Source organism: Columba livia, chromosome 7, assembly GCF_036013475.1.
Source record: "Columba livia isolate bColLiv1 breed racing homer chromosome 7, bColLiv1.pat.W.v2, whole genome shotgun sequence".
Taxonomy (NCBI): Eukaryota; Metazoa; Chordata; class Aves; order Columbiformes; family Columbidae; genus Columba; species Columba livia.
Window position 1 is genome coordinate 36238024 of NC_088608.1, and position 21042 is coordinate 36259065.

Here is a 21042-nt window from a genome sequence, read left to right on the forward strand (position 1 = left end):
TGACAGAAAAAAAAAATCATCTTCAGCCGTAAAAAGCACAGGAAACATGAGTAAGCCTACCCACAGTCTGCCAATTTGACCTTCTCAGAGCTCGAAAAGCAAGTGGGAGAGAAATGCTTTTTTGTCTTGCTATTAAATCTTAAAATAACAATGTGTAGGAGAATCCTACCCTCCTGTCCTGTGCACTGAGCTAAGGGGAGATGGGTAGAAAGGGGAGGAAGGCTGGAATCAACCTGAATTTCCTGCTGAACAGGCTCTCAGCTGACCAGAGATCCCAGGAGACAAAGCACGTCTGCCTAGGACCTCTTTTCGAACTCCAGGGTGTCTGCCATTGTATGCACAGCCTAGTTACAGTTCACTGAATTAACACAAAAAAATGAATTGATTTCCATAATGAAAAAGCCTCCACATGGCTCCAGTAGGATACAAGAAGAAAGGGCACAGCAGTTTGGGAAGATTAAAAAAAAATCAAATCACTTTTTGCCTCATTGAATTGCAGTTTTGAGCCCCCAAAATGAACAGCTATTTTTAGCTGATCATCTGGAAAGTGCGAGGGAGCACAAAGCATTGGGGTCAGCATCACTGCCTGCAGGAAGCCAGCACGCAGCCTCAAGAGAGGGTTAGACATAGTCGGGCACCGCACATCTGCATCATCAGCACTGCGCAGGGACCAGCAACACGGGTCTATTTATAAACCAGACGTGTACAGCTGTAGCCTGCAATGAAAGACCAGGATTGCAGGCTGTCAGCCTTCAACAACACGCTGTCTAATTTAATTAAAGAGATGGCTATGTTCACATGCACACACATATGCACACATGTCCTTTTCCCAGGAGAGTTACAAACAATGAGCTCAGTGTTTTGAAAACAATACATTTTACAAAGGTTTCTGTGCAGAGGGCAAGCATCTCCAGCAAACATGTCCTCACACAACCTCCCCATTCCCTCTCTCTGTGAACAAATATGACCGATGGGCTATGGCTGCTACATTCACCACTGCCTGGGTAACCACCAGCCCTCGGGTGGTTGCTGGGTTTGTTAGTAGCCCTGTACATGAAAACAGTGTCACCATAGCGGTATTAATTTGCATGGAGGGAAGAAATAAATTTAGCTTGCAAAGAAGGTATTTGGGTGTCACACGCACCTTCTGCACCAGGACAGACTCCTGTGCCATCAGTTTCCATTTAGAGAGGTGAAACGTGGTTTCAGATTAAATGCTCTGTTTGCCACTAAGCAGCTAGAGGGAGCATTTCCTTGTTGTGGGACTAGAAAACAAAAGCCTCTATCAATCTCCTCCCCGTTCCCACTCTCCTGATACTCCCTGGTGAGCTGGACTCTCCTGCCCAGGAGTCCTTGAGCCAGGTGCCTAGCAACAGCAAAGGACAGGAGAGAGCTGGCTGCAATCAAGCTGCCATGGGTAAAGCACTGCTCGGGAACAACAAGCAACTTGCTGGCAAAATACCGGGGTACAAAAGGCAGCTGCCCCCGCAGGAACATGGGAAGCTGTGTTTGGTTTGAGATCTCCTGGGCTTGTTTTGACAGCCACTGCAAATACAGTCCCCAGTGTCTATGTTCACATCCTAACATGGCACTCATTCAAAATACCACAACAAACCTGTTCTGGAGGAAATGATGCTCCTGGAGTCAAAGTCAAGCTTCTTTACTAGAGTATCAGGGTCAATCTTCAGCCCGGAAAAGACACCAGGAGATGAGAGGTCCCAGTCCTTATCCAAAAGAAACATTAAGCAGGAATCAGTACAACCACCACCAGGAAATATTCGTTTTTAAAAAATAAAATATATATATATATATGTATTTTTTAAATCAAATCCAGCACCACCCAGACAGGAGCCGGGCACACGTCCCAGCAGTAGCATGCAGGTGCCTTTCTGGAGCAGGCAGGGGTAGGCGGGTCACCCCACTGGCCTGGCCCCCCCAGGCTCTTGCATCCAAAAAGAAGTTTCACAAAGTCACGTTTTGACTGTTCTATTCCTAACAGATTTCTATCTCAACTCAACCCCACCTCACTTCAGTGAATTCAGGTATTACTTGCAGAACTGTGAATGGCATCTTCAGAAACAGCCAGAGTGTTACAGGTGGTAAGTGTGTAACAACAGATAAGGAACAAATGACCACATTTAGGGGCTTAAATCAATGGATTTTAAGCAGATTCAGTAGCTATTATACTAGCAACTTACCAAATCTTCAGCATCTTGTTCCTTTAAGCACACAAAATCTCCCTAAGTCCTCAGCTTTGCAGTAGCTTCTCTGGTTTGAAAAATTTATTAGCCAACAGTATCTCCCAGCACCACCACACAATTTTTGAGTGGTACAAAACCAGCTGTATTTGGCACAGCTGGTTCCTTCCTCCTCACAAGGGAAGCTATAGTTGCATAAAAACCACTTACAGCTGTCCTTGCCGTGAGGGGGCTGGAGGAGCCGCCCAGCTTTAACCTGAACTGGGTGTCAATAGCACAGCTGGTGAAAGAGACATGGTCTTAAATCCCCTCAATGACTTCGTGAAACTGACAGCTCACCTCCACCTGCCCTCACCTGAAACTGAACAGCACCACTGCAAAAACAAGCCAGGCGGCCTCTTACAGCGCTGCTCACAGCACCCACTGCTAACGACCCCCACACCGAAACTGGTTATTGTGCTTGGTTTCTCTGTGAGCATGGTCAAGATACATGTGTTTGCTCCTAGGTAATACGTACCACTGGCTGAAATAATTTTGCACGTGTGCTTACTTACTGAGAGCCTTACTGATGACCTCCCTGTTTGGTTTAAGCAAAAGTTACCCAGCTGTGTATGTTACAAAGTCATTTGCACTACCCTGGTGCCTGTATTGTAGCAAGCATGCTGGTTATTTCTCCCCAAAGGAAGAAATTCCGGACGCCAAACATCCACGTTTTGTAATAGACAGATTCAAAGCCTTAAAGCCACTGAGCCACAGCGCAGGCACCCTGTCCCCACCAGCAGGCTCTCCTCGCTGCCTGCTCAAGGCCTGGGATGCTGTGGTGGCTGCTCTAGCGTAGCTGCTGTGGCCGTGGTGGTAGCCCCATGATGCTAGCAGCTCCACCATGGTGGCTGACAGCATGGAGCAACGATAGCCCCAGAAGCACACCGGGGCTCCCCCGAAGCACAGGCTGCACCTCACGCTGGAGCACTGAAGCCCCAGGCTCCATTGCTTTGCCCCCTGGCTTGACACACGTTCCCACGGGTGAAAAGCGGCGTGAGAGACACGCAGCCTCCCCGCAAAGAGCCTCACGGCCGCAGGAACAGCGGGGGGTCCCTGGTGTCACCCCACGAGCGGGAGAACCCGCGCAGGGCGGGCGGCCCCTCACGAACCGCGTCCCCCCACCCCGAGCCGCCCTGTCCCGGCCCCGCTCCCGCGCTACCTTGCCGGCCGGCGCGCTCCAGCCGCCCGCAGCGGGGCCGGGCTCGGGGAGCGGCGGCGGCGGCGGGTCCCGGGCGGGCCAGGGCCGGGGGGCGGCGCGGTGGAGCCGCGGGCGCTTGGCCTTCCCCACCATGGCGAGCGGCGCGACGGAAGGGGACGGGCCGGCGTGTGCCGCGCCCACCTCCGGACCGGCCCCTACCCGGATGGCGGCGGCTCTGCAGAGAACCGGGCGCGGGGGTTGCGGCTCTCTGGGAGCCACCCGCGGTGGGTAAAGCCCAGGAAGCGCTTCCGCGGCTGCGTCAGCCAGAGCGCTGCGCGGCTGTTAACTCTGAAGCGTAATGGTGGCGTCTGAAGCACCAGGGGGCCGCTGCCGGTGGCTTTGCGGGGCAGCCCGGGGGTTGATTGCCTTCAGTGGGGCTCCTGGAAACGGCTGGAAGGTGTTTGGTGTGCTGTCGCGATTGAGACGGACAAACGACATAGACCAAGTTCTTATGTACAAACAGCAGCCTTCATTTATTGCCACAAATGCTTTTTTATATAGTCTTTACCAGCTCGTGTGCATTTTTGCTGTTGGTTACAGGCTGCAATAGTAATATATCGTTGGCTAATTTGGCTATCCTCAATGTTACTCTTTTACTCCCTCCTTTCTCACGGGTACACCTTAATATCTTCAAGGTCAATCTCTGTTCCCATGCCCTCCGTCAGGGAATCCGCAGACCCGCTGCAGTCCCCACAGTGTGCTTAGATTAAACCCAGAGACCCTGTGACACAGTTTAAGGCCCTGGAAGAGCTGGGGCCTCTTGGTAGCATTAGCCAGAGACCGGGATGCCACAGCAGGATAGAAAACTGAACTGTGAAACTCACTGGCAAATTATTTCCATAGTTACAACAGCAGAAAATACCTGATGAGCTCCCGTGGAGCCCAAGCACATGTTAGACTATGCAGTCATGGACCCAGGTGTGGACCCCCCAAAAAACAGCCTCAGCCCTTGCTGTACCTTCCCATGCACATGAGGGGGTGAGGTGCAAAGATGCTTCTCCCCTCAGGTGAGTAAAACCTCCAGCCTTGGGACCCCCATGGTAGTTTTGCTTTTTAAAAGCCCTGGTGGGAGCTCTGTGTTTAAGTGTCTTTATTTTCCAGCTGGCCTTTCTCTGCCCTCTACAACCCCCTGTGAGCAGTTTCCCAGGGCCTGGTGTTGGGGAGCAGCCCCAGGAACCCACATCCCCACCCTCCTTTCAGGTAGCATTTTTCCACTGCTCTTTTGAAACCTCAAACAACAACAACAACAAGATTTAATATTTGTCAGGGGCAGAAAATAACACTGGGAAAACTTCCATTACCCTGCTCTAGGCTGAATGAGCATCATTTAGGAGCAAAGCACCCAAGTGATGTCTCTGATCACAAAAAACAACTCTAGGGAGCGACGACTCTGAGAGTGCCCAGCTGGATGCACAGCTGGATCCACAGCTGGATGCCCTGCTCTCTACCCCGGTTGCTCAAGGGCATCCTGCAAAAACCACGACAGTTCCACTGTCCATGGGGAGGGGAAACACAATCCACTCTAGTAAAAATAAAATTAAAAAGGGGAACTAATAGAGATGGTCGAAAGAAAACAGAAAAAGGAATGTTTAACAGCTGATAGTTGGGTTGGGGAGTATATGCGCTACAATTAAGCACGTACATGTCTCCAAAGGATGCTCAGCTCCTTCACCTGCAACAAGTTTAAACAGCAGCAAGGCGAAATAAAATGTAGAAACAAAAAGACATCCTCTAGAAAATAAAAGTGTTTCCCAATCCGGGAAGCGTCAGAGATTGAAACCTCAAATGGGTGAAATCCATGCTGAAGGATCGCGGGTTTTGCCAGCTAAGGGGGCAGCAAGCAGGAGAGGTTGGACACCAGCATCCTAATGGTGCCTGCTCCAGTTCCAGCTTGTTCTGCTTGAACATCTTGTCCCGTGCACGATTGTGAACGCACAGACATGGTGTTAAGAGTAACTATGCATTGGCTAATGTGTGTAGTTGTAGTAAACACCCAGGACTAGCGAGCCACCATGCTAAGCACTGATATGCTGGAGATGGTTTGGGGAACATACACAGGTGTTAAGTATCCCCTGGGAATTGTTAGGGACGGTGCTCTGCTGTGGTTGTCTGCCCAAGGCAGAAGCTGCAGGAGAGCATGAGGAACAGCCCTGGAGGAACTGGGAGTATTCAGCAAGCTTCAGCTCTGGGCTGCAAGGATTCGTGTTATACCTGCTCGGCTCCCGCTGCTCCAGCTCAGGAGGCACCCAGCTCTCCCACCCCCTTCCCTCGACCTGTTGTCAGCGGGAGCAGAAGGGTGCGACAAACCCAATTAAATAATTGAAAAATGTCGGGGATTGGCTCAAGGAGCACAGACATGAGTCCACCAAGCAACTGTACGAGCAGAGCCCATTTTAGTTGACATAAGTAGGCCTTAGTTAGCTTGTCTATTAGGCCGTGGGAAAGGGGGGAACGGAAAAGTACTAACTAAGGCAGGGTCAGGATATTTTTGAAGAGATAAGAGTCAGAAGAATGTGGGATGCGCATAGCTAGCTAAACCCAAGTAGGTAGAGTAAGTAAATGTGCTTAGCCTATTAGATAGAGACAAGTATGCATAATTATGATATTTGGTATAAATGCACGCTATCTCGGGCAATAAAGTTGAAGTATGCTTTATCACTCATATTGAGTCGGCTGCATTTCTTCCTCCGTCCGCTCGGGTCTGGAACTCTGATGGGATTTCTCTCTGCAGAAAAGAGCAGCTGGGTAAGGACCTTATGCAACACAAAAAGGATAAATTACAACAGCTCATCTCACTTGAACACACTTCCTTCCCCCAAATCTGTGACTGGCAGTGCTGGTAGGAAACCCCACCAGCTTCCCCAGCTTCATCTGCCCCAGCCCACCCATTCCAGGGCTGTTTGCTCTGCAGCACCCCCCCAGGCTTTCCGAGCAAGGTGGGGTGGGCACCCCAGCTTTCAGCAGGCTCGTCCTCAGCTCCATCCCTGACATACCCCACAGCAGTCAGGCAACAGCTGCTCCAACACTCATCCCACCACGAGCATTGCGATGATGCTCTCTAGCTACATCCAGGACATGACTGCGATTAATCCAGCCAAGAGCCCTGTCGTCTTCCTTAATAAAAGCAATGTCCCACAGAGCGTTCATCAGGGCTCAGAAATTTGCTGCTAGCACTGCGATCCTCTTTGCTCGCTGCAAAAATAAACTTAGCTCCGTAACTGTAAGACAGCAGCAGGTGAATTGCATTGGTGTTTTATAGTGCATCGTGGTCACTCAGTGTTAGCTTGCTGGAAGGGGAGCCTACAAAGCAGTTAACAAAAGCTTCACATTAACTATCTTTAAGCATATCTACAATCCTGTATGTTTACTAAATGACTTCTTTTTCACTTCAGGGCCCTAAAGAGGTTAAGAGATAGTTGCCAGGAGCTGGTTCCTCTCTGCTCAGGGAAATACTGAGTTGTGGGTGCGTTGGGAGGAGTTATTACAGCCCGCACAACAAAATTTGAAGGCTGCTTGAAAAAAATCCCAACACAAACCTGAGCTGTACTACAGCAAGAATGGCGCTGGCATCCTCTGTCAAGTGAGGAGAGCTTATTATCCCAGTAGGAAGCCCAGACACAGAAATATCAGAGCCCAACTCGGAGTCTGAAGGGAGCTGGCTCCCCATCTCTGCACCCAGTGGCTACTGACAGCTCCCAAAGGAACCAGTTTTTCCCACTACCAGCTTTATTTGCCCGTTGAGGAACTGGGCTGGCCTCCGGCATTGCTGCGAAAGGTTGAAAGTGGGGCAAAAAGGGTGTATTTTGGGTAGGGTCCCTTTCCTGGTGCAGTGGGAGGGCTGCAGACCACCGGTGTAGCGCAGCGAGATGACCCCAGCCCTGCAGCGCCGGGTGTTTTGGCCAATGCAAGTTGGGCTGGCGGAGTTTGGGGGGAAACACACCCTCCCACAGCCACCGCTCTGACTTCCTCCTTTCTGCCCCAGCCGACTGTGAGACAGAAATAGGAAGGAAGGACTGGGGTGCGTTGCAAAGCTTCCCCATGCCCGGCTGCTTTTCCCAGCCAAGCTTGAGAAGCTGAGACCATCCTCATCCCAACCCAAGCACAGGTTGGAGGAGGGAGCTTGATGCGAGGTGAGTACAGCATCTCCATTTTCTTTGCTTCTGTTCTTTTGGTGGGGGAAGGCAACCAGGCAACAAATCAGGTTTGTAGCTCTGGTGTTTCCAATTAATTTGTTTTATAATTCCTGATCTAATCTCTGGCCACTCAAGTCATTAAATGGGCTTCAGGGAGCTCAGCATGGTGTCCCTCCAGTGTGTGAAGTGGCACAGCGGTCACTCCGCGCAGCCTTTGCAAAGGCAGCGTGCTTGGTCTGTAATGTTTTTGCTTGTGGAGGTAGGATTAAGCCTGGAACTGCAGGTGGTTATCGGGGGGAGGGTGTCAGACCCCAAACAACCCCTTCCTCACTACCGCACAGGCCTGGAAAGCAGCGCAGAGAGCGTGCAGTGAGCTCGCCCTGAGCTCTCGCACATGGTGCTGGGGAGAGCGGTGCCGGCTGCGTCCCTGGCCGGCAGCACTGGGCAAGCAGCAGGGCTGGGGGCTGTGCCAGCTCCCCCTGGGACACGCCACTTCCTCCTGGGGTCTCGGACAAGCACCCACCGCCAGCCACAGCGTGTGATGGCTCAGAGGAGAAGGCGGAACCAGCACCGTGTGAGGGTGACGGGGATGGGGGCTCGGCGCGGTGCCACCACCAGCACGCTGGCACAGGGACCTTCCTGGAGGTCCCTGCACCCCTGTGGGCCTGGGAGAAGAGCTGGGAGAGGGCGTGAGACCCTGGCCCTTCTCCTCCATCTCTGTGTGCTGCACACACCAAATACCCTGCTGACGGCCATTAAAAATGCCTGGCAGCAGCAAGGAAAGCAGCAGAGGCTTTGAGCAAGCTAACCCAAGGGAGAGCAGGTCCTTCCCAAAATCTTTGTGTCTCTTGGATGTGGCAAAATGTGGGGACACCCCAGGTATGAGGGAAAGCAACCTGGAATCTGTTTTTGATGCTTTTTCCAGCACCGCAGCCCCATCTCCCAGCCTCCCAGGGGGGTAAAAAGCGAACGTGTGAATGCTCGCAGAGGCGTCGAGCCCTGCAGCCAGCACGGATGCCAGTACGCAGCTTCTGCAGAGTGTGGGAAGGTTTAAACTGTGCACTTTGCTGTCACGGCTGTCACATCCTGCTTCACACGGTGGTTTTACGCTTTTTTTATGTCCTCATCCCAGTGCCATTTCAGTCACAAGTGATCTCAGCATGCTGGAGAGCGCGGTGCAGGGTGCTTTATTTTCTCACAGGAGGACATACTTTAGTAACCATAGAGCTGGTGGCGATGCAGGATTCTTTCTTTGTCCCCACAAAGCATGAGCTCTGCCATCTCCAGGGAACGGGTTGTGCCCTCGGGCAGATCCCTGGGTCCCTGCTTAGCCCAGGGACTCTGTCCTGTATCTCTGCAAATGCAGCAGCCATCACAGCATCCCTGCTGGGATCAGCCACAGGGTGATGCCCACTGGAGACGAGACACAAGAAATGGCTTCTCTGCTCTTATAAATTCCCTTTCACCCCCAGGCAGGGCTCTGACCCAGGGAGACACAACAGCACAAGGCCCCAGGCTCCCAGGGCAGGGCAAGTGTCTCACAGTCACCCAGGGACCTCAGCACTCAGCGCCAAGGGACAGCACAGGCCAGGCACCTGGTGCACATGGAAGAGTGCTCATCCCGCACGCCCATCCCCTGCGAGCACTGGAGGCCGCTGGAAGGAAATATAGATAACATGTATACACATTTCATACAGTAGGACACAGCAATGTATATTAATTTTATATACATGCATAAAAATATTTTAATTTTTATATATTTTATATTTTTCTGGTAATTTTTACGTATATATAAAAATATGTGTACACACACACTGAGTGTGGTATTCTGCACAGTGGGAGTCTTAACCAGTGGGTAGCCCTGCATATGGCAGTTTGCATTGACAGGAACTATCCACCTCACGCAACCAAGTGATGGAAGAAATGGCCACAGGCCAAGTGACATCCGCTCTCCCATCCTTGCTCTACTCCGCCTGTTTACCACCTGTGCATGGGGTCTGGGACCACCCAGAGTAGTGGGGGAAAGGAGCAGTGCTGCTGGGTGCAATACTTGGTGTCCCTGTCACAGCATGATGGTGACGCAGCACCAGGGATACTTGAGAGCGTGGAGGAAACACCCAGGGGCACCAGGGGACAAGCACTGATGCTAGTGGCACCTCACCATTGCAGGCAGATGGTACAAACGCCCTAGGAGTCCTCCCGAGATACTGGGCACAAAAGAACATCCTCCTGTTTTGCAGGGAAACAGATGTTTAGCAAAGCACTAAAGGAGACTTGTGGCCAACAGACTGCAAGACCCATCCTTGCTGTTGAACACTCATCTTTTTTATAGCAACAAGATTGCCGTTAGCATCAACACTTCCCCTTCAGCCCTATTTATATATGCCAACTGTGCTGCACAGTAGCCTGCTCTATCCCACCAGCATGCCCAGTGTCTGAGAGACTGGTGTGCCCCAGCTCTGCCCCCTGCCCACAGGTAGGACTGCACCCAGCCCTTTCCTCATATACCTTCCCTGAGGCCACCTTCACATTTGCTGTCTCACAGACCCTTCAGGAGCACCTTGCCCTGCCCGACCCGTGCCAAGTACATAACATACAGCAAGCGAGAGCTGCTTCATAGATGGAATATCCTAGCGGCTTCTGCAAAGGGCTCCTGAGCCACCCAATGCATCTGGTGAGCAGATCAGAGCTCAGGGCCAAGAAGGACCCTGGTCCTGGGGTGCAACCTTCTCCCCTCAATGCCATCACGCAGCCATGGCCAGGGAGTGGAGCCTGGTGGCCACGTGCCCTGTCCATAGCCAGGGCGCTTGGTCTTGGCACCCCGCTCCCCATAAAGGTGATTGTAAAGCTCTGCAGTCCTGCCCCTTCACACCAGGCCAGGGGGATGGACTGCGTGTATCCCTCCATTTGCCTTAATTTATGAAAAAGAGGGGAAAAAAACAACATCCCAGGCAGGGAGCAGAGCACCCAGGACCAGCAGTGGCAGTGCAAGTTTGTGACTCGGGCAAAGGGATTGCTGAGGGCCTTGGAGAAAACACCTGTCTGGGCCCTGCTAATGCAGAGAGTCAGACCAAAAACCTGTGTTCCCCTCCTCCGAACCCTGTAAGGAGGCAGACAAAAGCAGAAGCCCCATTTGTTCTCTTTGAAAGTCACACTACGTCACATATACACTCATCCACCCACACACCGGTGAACAATTTCCCTCCGCAATAGGAGAAAAGACGTGGCGAGCTTTCTTCTGCTGCTCTCCACTAGTATCAGGGTGTGCTTTACATTCTCACAGCAAGGAAAATTAAATGGCTTTGGGAATCAGACAGGCATCCAAATCCAGCCCACAAAGTGAAGCCTACATTACAAAACTCAATAACAGACAGAGTTGGGCATGTGTTGAAGTTCCCACTTTATTTCTGGGATTTGAGAGCTTTTTAAAATCTATTTTTAATCGAAAACTTGTTCTGTTTTATGAGACGAGCCTGTAAGCAGGAACCTCTAACCTCCAGCATGGATGAGGAGCTGACAGAGCCTCACTCCACCCCACTACTGCCCCGCACCTTGGCACGGCAGCAGTAACTAAAAGCTTGGAAACATCAGGCAGGTGGGATGGCAGGAGCACCTTCTTTTAAGGCTGACAGTGTCATCCCTGGTTTGTCTGGTGTCTTACAGAGGCTGATGAGCTAAGAAAGGACATCCTGATGTCTCAGAAGGGAATCTGAGCAGCCCTGCGTACTAACCTGGCCTCAGTGCCTTTTGAAGGTTTCCCGTGTTTTTTTTTCTTGTTTCCATTTCACTCTGAGCCATTAATCCAGTTGGTTCATGGACGGGGCTGATGGCACTTTGCCAAGTTGTCAGCAGCCAGGGAGTGGTGGTTTTCTTGCTCAGGGCAGCGTCAGAGCTATTTCAAAATTGGTGACCTGGTTTTTGGACACTGTGTTTAATATTGCTCAAAAAGGCAATGTTTGTTGTTCCTTCATGCTTTCTTATTCCTTTTTCTTAACAAATTCCCCTTTTCTCACTTCCCTGTGTGTGTCCATGTTGCAAGGCCACTACGCTGTTGGGTTTTGCTGGGGGAAGGCATTACGAGAAATGACAGCATTAATAAACATGATCTCATTGGCACACACTGAAAAATTGCTCTGTGAGAGCAACTTAGCCAACTTTATGGATGGTATAAATTTCTGGGATCAGCAGATGTGCTTTGGGGCAAGAAGCGAGTAGTGTGAGCAGCTGGAACAAGCACCGTGAGAATGTGCTTGTGAAGAACGGGGTCTCTATCATGCTTTGAAATGCTGGTGTAACTGAGCATAGCAAGTGGTCACCCATGGCCTGGTGTTGGAAACCCTCACTTGTTGGAAACCCTCAGCAGGAAAACTTATTTTAATCCACTACATGAAATACTTCATTTCCTTGATGAAGCAGTTATGTGTAAAGCAAGTAGTAACAGACTTTTTTTCTTGTGTATCCAGCACACCATGCTAGTTAATTAATAGAAGTGGTCCTTTTGTTAATTTTTATTCCAATTTCTATCCATATATAGCTCAACACAGAAGCTGAAAAAACTCACATCTAGTGAAAACTAAATGCAGTGCTTGAGATTTTCCACTATTATGTAGGTATAAATATATAGGTAGAAGGGTCTGGATAAATACTGCATCAAGCTTTGCAGCAGTTCAGCTGAATGCATAGCAATACAGTGCAAGTGCCTGCTCTGATGACTTCCACATTTAGTCCAAAAGCTATGTTTATTCAAAGCCAATTTATTTTTGTAAAAGCACACAAGCACCCATCCTGGTTCAGCTCACACACCCGGGGTGGCTACCCTGGCGCCGGCTGCCCGATCCTGGGGTTGCGGCAGTGTCAGGCTCTCAGGCTCTGCCCACAGTGGGACAGCTGCAGGAAGGACACGTCCCCTCTGCAGCCACTTTCTATAGGGTTCAAGGGCTCCCTTCCCTGCAGCTGCCATGCACCAGGCAGTCACCGAGATGCTTTTTGTCTTGCAGAAAATGTTGCGCAACTGCTGCCTCCAGCTGCCGGTGGTGACCTCGGTGCTGCTGCTGGTGACGACGGGTGAGTCCCACCTGCCCTTCCTCGGTCCATTCCTTCGGTACCTTATGTGGGCAGTGAAATAGAGGGGGGAATCCAAATGCTGCCCAAAAGCAGTGGGAACATGGCACTGAGTGGTGTGCAAGGGTCAGATCCTGCACTTCCTGGGATATGGATTTAACTCAAGCCACTCCAGCTGAGGGACAGCGAGGCAGGTGAGCACTCTGCCAGGGCCCCCAGCATGGGATTTATAGGCAAAGTGGGCTCAGAGCAGCATGGGTACACGGTGCTGGATGTCAGAGCACTCCGTGGTGCCACTGCTACCTCCCCTGAGTGCCCCCACAACAACCCTGCCTTCTCTCCATTCCAGCCTCTGCCACAGAGTGCCCCAAGATCAAGGTGGGGACGTGCAACGACTGCATCCAGTCTGGTCCTGACTGTGCCTGGTGCAAGAAGCCGGTAGGTGCACGCAGCGTCTGGCGCTGCCAGCCCCCAGCAGTCAGCTAACAGGCAGCAGGATGCTCATCCTGCACACCCTGCACATGGTGCAGGGAGGAGACTATGCCCTGAGAGTGTTTCATGTCCTACCGGGTGGATGGGACCAGGAGAAACCTGACAGATGGGATCCCTCCAACCTTCCTTTCTCCATCAATACCCTGGAGACCTGGTCTGGGAGCTGGGTCATCTTGTGACAAGCCCGTTCACTTCCTTGCTCCTCTGATTTCTTTTCCCCCTGATGTTGCAACACACAGGGTTTCACCAAAGCTGGTGAGCCAGACTCTGTCCGCTGCGACACTGTGGAGCAGCTGCAGCAGAGGGGATGCCCGCAGGATGAGATTCAGTTTCCAACCAGCAACGTTACGAGGACACAGAACAGTCCCTTAAGCAGCGACATACAGCTGAGTCCCCAGGCTGTGCACCTGAAACTGCGGATAGGTACGGTCTGCCTGACGCTCCCAACACCCTCCCCCTTGTCCGCAGGCTCACCTGGGGGCTAGTGCTCCCCAAATGGCAGGGCAGGCAGCAGGGATGCAGCAGCACGTCGCAGCCCACATTTCCTCCCTTTTTCTTCCAAAAGAGAGGAGGATCCCAGCAGGGCGTGGGTGATAGGGTGACATGTGAGCCACAGCACAGCAGCTGATCCCAGCATCTGCATCCCACAGGCCAGCCCGCTGTTTTCGAGGTGAAATTTCGCCGTGCCATGGGGTACCCCATCGATCTCTACTACCTCATGGACCTGTCCTACTCCATGCTGGATGACCTGGAGAAGGTGAAGAAGCTGGGAGGGGAGCTGCTCAGAGCCTTGGAGAGCACTACCCCTTCTCGACGCATAGGTGAGCCTGTCTCCGGCATGGGACCCTGGCACAGCTGTTTGCTGCAGAGCTAGAGTGGGATGCAGGCAGCAGGATGCATGACCTGCTCTCTGCCAAGGGCATGGGATGTGGACATGTACACAGGGGCCAGTAGACACCTGCCGGCCCCTGCCCCTAACGTTGTGGTCCTGGATGCCCTAGGGTTTGGCTCCTTCGTGGACAAGACAGTGCTGCCCTTCGTGAACACGCACCCGGAGAAGCTGCAGAACCCCTGCCCCAACAAGGACACTCCATGCCAGCCTCCCTTCGCCTACAAGCACATCCTCTCGCTGACTGATGATGCCAAGAAGTTCGAGAGTGAAGTGGGGAAGCAGTTCATCTCGGGCAACCTGGATGCCCCAGAGGGAGGGCTGGATGCCATGATGCAGGCAGCGGTGTGCGGGGTGAGTCCCCATGTTCATCCTGCTAATGGCAGCTGTGGGCAGGCATGAGGGCTGTGACCCACACTTATGGACCATCCCTCAGGAGGTGGCTCTGCCCCTCTCCAGGTGGGCTCTGGGAGCCCATCATGTGCTTGCAACCCGTGTATAAGTCCCAGTTTGGCAGCTGAGCAGGTTACACTGGTGGGGAGCAAGACAGCATCTTACCCCGGAGCCTCCTGACCCTGATCTGTAACCCACCTCCTTCATGCCCCCTGCCCCACACCGTGGCCAGCACAAGATCTGCCATGCTTTGGCAAGGGCCATACCATGCCCGCTGGCACTGTCCTCCCAGCCCTGCTCAGAGACAGGTCTCCATGCTGCTTGCAGGACTTGATTGGCTGGCGCAACGTGACCCGCTTGCTGGTGTACGCTACCGACGACGGCTTCCACTTTGCTGGTGATGGCAAGCTTGGGGCCATCCTGACACCCAATGACGGCCAGTGCCACTTGGAGGACAACATGTACAAAAAGAGCAATGAGTTTGTAAGTACCCAGGGGCTGCTTGGTGCCTCCACACCCTCAGCCTTGCTCCCCCAGGCAGAAAAAAAAGTCACATAAAAAGCCTGTTGCTGAGAACACAAGGGCACCATAATCACCATAACTCGGGCTGTGAAACCCAAACTTTCCACCTTTCCACTGGTGGGAGAGATTGTGCTGAGTGCTGTGTCCCTCTCCCCACCTAGGACTACCCATCTGTTGGCCAGCTGGTCCAGAAACTTGCTGAAAACAACATTCAGCCCATTTTTGCTGTTACCAGTAAGATGGTGGATGTTTACAAGGTAAGGAGACTTCAGATGGTCCAGGTACCTCCTGTCCCTCCCGAGGAGGACAGAAACAGCTGTGCATGTCCTCCTGCTGCTTCCCCCTGCTCCACCATCAGTTGGGGGGGACCACTCACCTCTGTGCTCTCTGTTGGCAGAAACTCAGTGAGATGATCCCAAAGTCAGCAGTGGGAGAGCTGAACGAGGACTCCAGCAACATCGTTGAACTCATCCAGGAAGCCTACAATGTAAGTGCTGGAGGAGACTGTTTCTCCCGTCTGGCAGGGCTTGGAGCAGTTCCTGTCATCTGTCCTCACTGTCAGAGGGCAGTTGGGACCAGGGCTTTGAGGGCAGGACATGCTGAGTACAGCAAGCAAGAGGTTCCTGCCTCTCCAATGCTATCACCTGCCTTTCCAGAACCACCCCAGGTGGCTGAAACCGCAGCCTGGACTGCTCCCTGCCCTTATCCCCTGAGCTGGGGGTAAGCCCTGACCTGCAAACCCACACCCCCTTGCTTTGGTCTCCTCTTGGGCTTATGGCACTTAACCGTTTCATCACAGAACCTCTCCTCACGGATCATCCTGGAACACGGCACCCTGCCAGATGTCCTGGAGGTCAAATATGACTCTATATGCAGTCAGGGCAATGTCATCTCGGATGAAGCCAGAGGGCAGTGTGACAACGTCAAGATCAATGAAGAGGTACGTTCCCCTGTGCCAGGAACACCCCTCGGCTCACAAGGTTCCTACTACCCATCCTGTGTAACAGCACAAACCCAGCCTGTTGTTCCAGGCTTTCTGTTTACATGAATTTAATGCCAAGAGTGTCCAAAATGCTGCGGGATGGGGGGATCCTCAGTTGCGCTGGATGTGTGTGTGCTCAGCCTGGGGCCGGTGTCACCATTGCTGAAGCTACCTGACCACTCTGGCCCTTCCCTTTCTCACTCTGCACATTCTAGATCACCTTCAGAGTGAAGGTCACAGCCAAGAAGTGCATCAAAAGCCAGTCCTTCACCATCCGGCCCCTGGGCTTCACAGACACCCTCACTGTCCACCTGGACAGCAACTGCAACTGCAGCTGCGACGAACAGCCCGACCCGACCGCCTGCAGTGGGAAAGGCAGTGTCGTCTGCGGAATCTGCAGGTACGTGCTGTCCTCCCAAAACACTGTCTCAGATGCTACCAGATCTGGGCAGCTGCTAGGGGAGAGCCTTCGGGCCAACCCAAGGGCTTGGTTCTGCAGCTTTGTGCCAATTTTCTTATTCAGAGAGGTGGAAGTAGGGGACATGGTGAGCTCTCTCTTCTGTTGGTGGAATCCATGCCGCTTTCCTAAGGGCATCCACTCACCCATCCCACTACCCACCCATCCAACTATCCAACCCACCCACTGAGCGGACACAGATTTCTGTAGAAATCTTTCAAAATCCCACTTCTGGGCTGCAGTTCATGCAGGTCTTTAAGTGCAATTGTTGCTTCATGGCCCCTCAGTGACAGGGAGAGGAAAAGACTGGGTTTCCTCAGGAAACACTCAGATCTCCTTGGCAAGGGTTTGGAAATTGTAAATATAACAATTTCTGGGCAACCGTTTGGTGTTGTAAATATAACCATCACAGAGAATGGCGTTTCTGAGGTTTCCTCCTGGTCAGCAGCCCTGCTCCAGCACGGAGTTTGCACCAACACACCGTGGCTGGGTTTTAGAGAGGCTGTCCCAGATTTGCTCCTCTTCAGTTGAGGTCTGGGCCCCACACATGCCCCATGGTGTTTCTTGTGGCCGCTGGCCCAGCCTCGCTCCTCTCCTTTGATGGCAGCTGCAACCCCGGCTACATGGGGAAGAACTGCGAGTGCGAAACCAAAGGCAAGACCAGCAAGGAGCTGGAGGGCAGCTGCAGGAGGGACAACAGCTCGGTCATCTGCTCGGGGCTGGGGGACTGCGTGTGCGGGGAGTGCATCTGCCACACCAGCGACGTGCCCGACAGGAAGATCTACGGCCCCTACTGCGAGTGCGACAACATGAACTGCGAGTTTTTCAACGGCTCCCTCTGCGGCGGCAAAGGTGATGCATCCGCACAATGGGTTCTCCACCAGGGCACCGTTTAGAGAGATTAAATCCCCTGGAGATGCTGCCTTTCCCTGCCAAAACACAAGTGGGTGGGTTTGGGGGTCCTGGGTCCCACTGCACCAGCCTGCGGGTGCGGCAATTAGAAATGACGCACACTGGGACGCAGACAGAGGTGCACGCACAGACAGAGATCTTGTTCAGGAAAGAGCGCAGAGCCGGGCAGAGCAGAGAGCTGAGCCAGGCTGAGGCCTTTATTAGCCATTGACAATTTATAGGATTTACAGATATGGGCCTGGACTAACATGTTACATAAGATGTTTTTCCAATAATTGTTATTAAAAACACACCACACTGATGTTATGTTTGTTTCAGTTACGTTCCCACTCATTCACAAACCAGGCCCAAGGACATTCATACATCATACATATGGGGCAGTTTTCCAACCCAAGATATTGTTTTCACTGGCCTGGGCTATCACTTCTTACACTCATAAAAAACATACTTCTGTATAATCTGTCCAAGGCCATTTAGCTGGAACTGCACATCCTGCTGTTGCCACATGCAGGACCTCCTCCACCATCTCATGGAAGGTGGCGTGGAGACTGCAGGATGGGTGATGCTCTCCAAGCATGAGCAGAGGAAGGGTGACCTGGATCTCTGTAGGATCCCGTTATGAAAGGTTTTTCCCTACAGACCGCGGGACGTGCAACTGTGGGGAGTGCGAGTGCAAGCCCGAGTTCCAGGGCAGTGCCTGCCAGTGCAAGAAGTCCACGGAGAACTGCTTGAACAGCCGCAAGAACGTGTGCAGCCTCCGTGGGACCTGCCACTGCAACCGCTGCCAGTGCCGGGGGCAGTACCAGCCCCCCTTCTGCCTGGAGTGCCCCAGCTGCCCCTCTCCCTGTGACAGATACGTGTGAGTGACATGCAGAGATGGCACGGGGGGCAGCGGGGATCCCCCCCACCTGCCAGGCTGCCAAAGCCAGGTGAGAGGGCCTCTGCCCCCGCAGAGGTGAGCTGTGGCCAACTGTTTTGCAGCTCCTGCGTGGAGTGCAAGGCCTTCGAGAGCGGCCCCTTCGCGAAGAACTGCACCCAGGCCTGCCCCAACATCCGGACGGCTGAGGAATCGACGGAGGAGAGCAAGCAGTGCAAGGAGAAGGACTCCAACAACTGCTGGATCTCCTTCCGCATGGTCCAGGATGACGGCGAGGAGATGTACACTGTCATCGTCGACTCTAACAAAGGTACCCCAGCCCTGCTCCTCCTGCCCCGCTGCGGGCAGGCTGCCGGCTCTCCTGTGGTGGTCTCACCGGGGGCTGCAGCTGGATGCTGTCTGTCTGTCCTGCAGAGTGCCCGGAACCTCCCAACATTGCACTGATCGTGGGAGGCACAGTTGCTGGTGTGGCCCTCATTGGCCTGGTGCTCCTGCTGATCTGGCGGCTCTTGATGGAGCTGTTTGACCGCCGGGAATATCGCCGGTTTGAGAAGGAGAAGTCCAAGGCCAAGTGGAATGATGTAAGAGAGCCCATGGATGCTGGTGGGGTGCGCTGGGATGCTCACATACATGTGGTGGGGACACCTGGAGGGAACATCCTCTCCAGAGGTAACTGTGGCAGACCTGAGCCCTCCCCATGGGCTGGTTTTGTGGGGGCTAAAGCAGCCTGTGGGCTCTTCTTCCAACACTGTCTGCACCATCAGTGTTGGGAAAGGTGGAGTGGGTAGCGCTCTGCTCAAAATCCAATACAGCACAAAAATGTGGGCCTCTCGCCTCCTCTCTCCCTCCAGGCTGATAACCCCCTCTTCAAGAGTGCCACCACCACGGTCGTGAACCCCAGGTTCAACGGGGAATGAATTGGAGCAACACCTGGCAGCACTAGGACTCACCATTAAATAATGAAACGCCAAGCTAAGGAAAACTCAGACTATGGGTCCCACCTCCTCTCCTTTCTCCTGTTGATTTGTTCCCTTCTTCCAAGAGGCCACCAGCATATCAGGTACTGGCTGAGGTGCCGCACCTTGCCTGTCTCCTTGTGCAGCGCTCAACAATTGGATTAGTGGAGCTGGGAGAAAGGAACAGCTGCAGCTTTGCTGTGGATGGGACTGCAGAGCAGGTCTCACCAGCGGACGCAGGCAGCAGCTTCCATACTGACTGTCTCAACTCTTGATGCTAGCTTTGCCTTCTGGCAGGAGCTTTGGACACCAACTCCTAAAATCAGCTGCATGCACAGAGTGCTTCCAGCCTTGATTTGGAGCTGGGATTTCAAACCTGCCATCTCTCTTCTGCTGCAGCAGGCTCTATGCCCAGGCTGCTCCATGCCTTCCCCTGCCATGCCGGTCTCCACCATTAAAGCACTCACTGCCAAGCTGGACATGGAGGGTTCTCCAGGCTGGTGGTCTGCTCTGCAGTGAGGTGATGGGCCCTAAGGACTAGTGAGCACCTGTACCTACAGATGAAGAGCAGCTGGGGAATATGCACTGAATCTTTTTTGCAAACCATCAACTGCTCCCCAGTGTTGCTCCCCTCTCAGACCTACCTTGGGTGTGGTTCTACTTGGGCTCCTGCAAGCTTGGCTCACCTCTGCCGGTCTTTGGGCCCTCTTCATGACGAGGAGACAAAGGAGAAACTATTTGAACTATGAAATGCTGTCACCAAGCAAGTGAAACATTGCCTGCAGCTCAGAGCTCTTCCACAGCTTCTTGCACCACCCCTAGGGCTCTTTTCACTGCTCTGCAAGTGCATCAGACACCCCAAGGGCCAGGCGTGCAAAAAGTGCAGCAGTATCCAGAGCATCTCCAGCTCAGCACTTTTCCAAAACATGCACAGCAGCTAATTGCTCTTATGTTGTGGGATCATTCCTGGGAAATAGCGGTACAATTCCTTATTTGCTTTAAGTCTGGGAAAAATTTGCAGATACCTGCATTATGTCACATCTTCATTTGCTCTTTGAAGACGTTTAACATTAATAAAATTTAATATATAAAGTAAATACATCTATCCTGCTAAGAATCACCTCCAAGGACAGGAGCTGAAGTGTAAAACACCTTAAATTAGAGTGTCTGTACCATGTCAGATCAGAGGTTAATTTGGATTATTTTGCTGTTCTTCAACAGTGACTGTGAGGGTCTAGGGCAAGGTAAGGAGAAAGAAAGTGTATCTGATACTTCCCCCAGTACTCTCCCAGCCTGCAGCTATTTTTGGCAAAAGGACCCCCAGTTCCATGTAGGTCCTGTGCACCCCGTGCCCGGCTGCGCAAAGACACCAGAGACACCCGTTAAGGATCTGGGTCTTGGATGCAAAGCCCATTGCCAAGGACCCAGGCAGAGACTGGTGTTACTTGAACATGAAGAGGCTATCTAGGATTCTATGATCTCCCTCATCAGCAGCTGCAGGTCTTACTGCTCATGTAGCTTGTGCAGTGCAAGTACAACCACAAAAGTGCTTCAGAAGACAATTAGAGAAAATCTATGAGGGATCCAGACTTTTAAAATATATATATATAATCACACAGAAGTCTATGCTAGGGCACGCATAAAAGCCCAAAGAGAAAACAGTGAGCTAGGAGGGTCCTTCAAGCCCCTGAGCTTGCTTTAGCCAAAAGGCTTGGTGGTTCCTCTGTGGAGACCTGCTTGCAAAAGTCAGAAGTATTTCTCAGCCAGGTGTGGAGTGGCCCTTTCTCCAGGCTTCAAGCACTGCCCCAGAACATCCTTTCTTAAAGTTGTTTCATTTCCACCAGGAATAACTGAACCATATTTTCTTTGGCTTGGTGTGGGGAATAAGACAACTGATTTTCAAGTCAAGGTATTGATTTGATTTTGGTAA

General features: G+C 52.4%; 2 protein-coding genes across 2 annotated transcripts in view; one reads left to right on the top strand and one right to left on the bottom strand.

The window, feature by feature from the left end:
* SLX9 (SLX9 ribosome biogenesis factor) overlaps window positions 1-3571 on the bottom strand; it is a 49358-nt gene extending 45787 nt beyond the window's left edge. Inside the window, exons 1-2 of the mRNA XM_065069363.1 lie at window positions 3400-3571; window positions 1616-1724 (exon numbers count right to left, since the gene is read on the bottom strand). Of these exons, the coding sequence (XP_064925435.1) occupies window positions 1616-1724; window positions 3400-3531 (241 nt within the window). The 5' untranslated portion in view covers window positions 3532-3571. The remainder of the gene's footprint in view (window positions 1-1615; window positions 1725-3399) is intronic.
* Window positions 3572-7410: 3839 nt separating this feature from the next.
* ITGB2 (integrin subunit beta 2) lies at window positions 7411-20209 on the top strand. The gene is made up of 16 exons (XM_065069364.1): window positions 7411-7568; window positions 12569-12635; window positions 12982-13070; window positions 13364-13547; window positions 13775-13945; window positions 14126-14367; window positions 14734-14889; window positions 15090-15185; window positions 15326-15415; window positions 15728-15868; window positions 16126-16310; window positions 16975-17219; window positions 17919-18138; window positions 18261-18466; window positions 18571-18737; window positions 19008-20209. Exons 2-16 carry the CDS (start codon window positions 12572-12574, stop codon window positions 19071-19073), a joined length of 2322 nt encoding a protein of 773 aa, XP_064925436.1. The 5' UTR covers window positions 7411-7568; window positions 12569-12571; the 3' UTR covers window positions 19074-20209.
* Window positions 20210-21042: the final 833 nt, after the last annotated feature.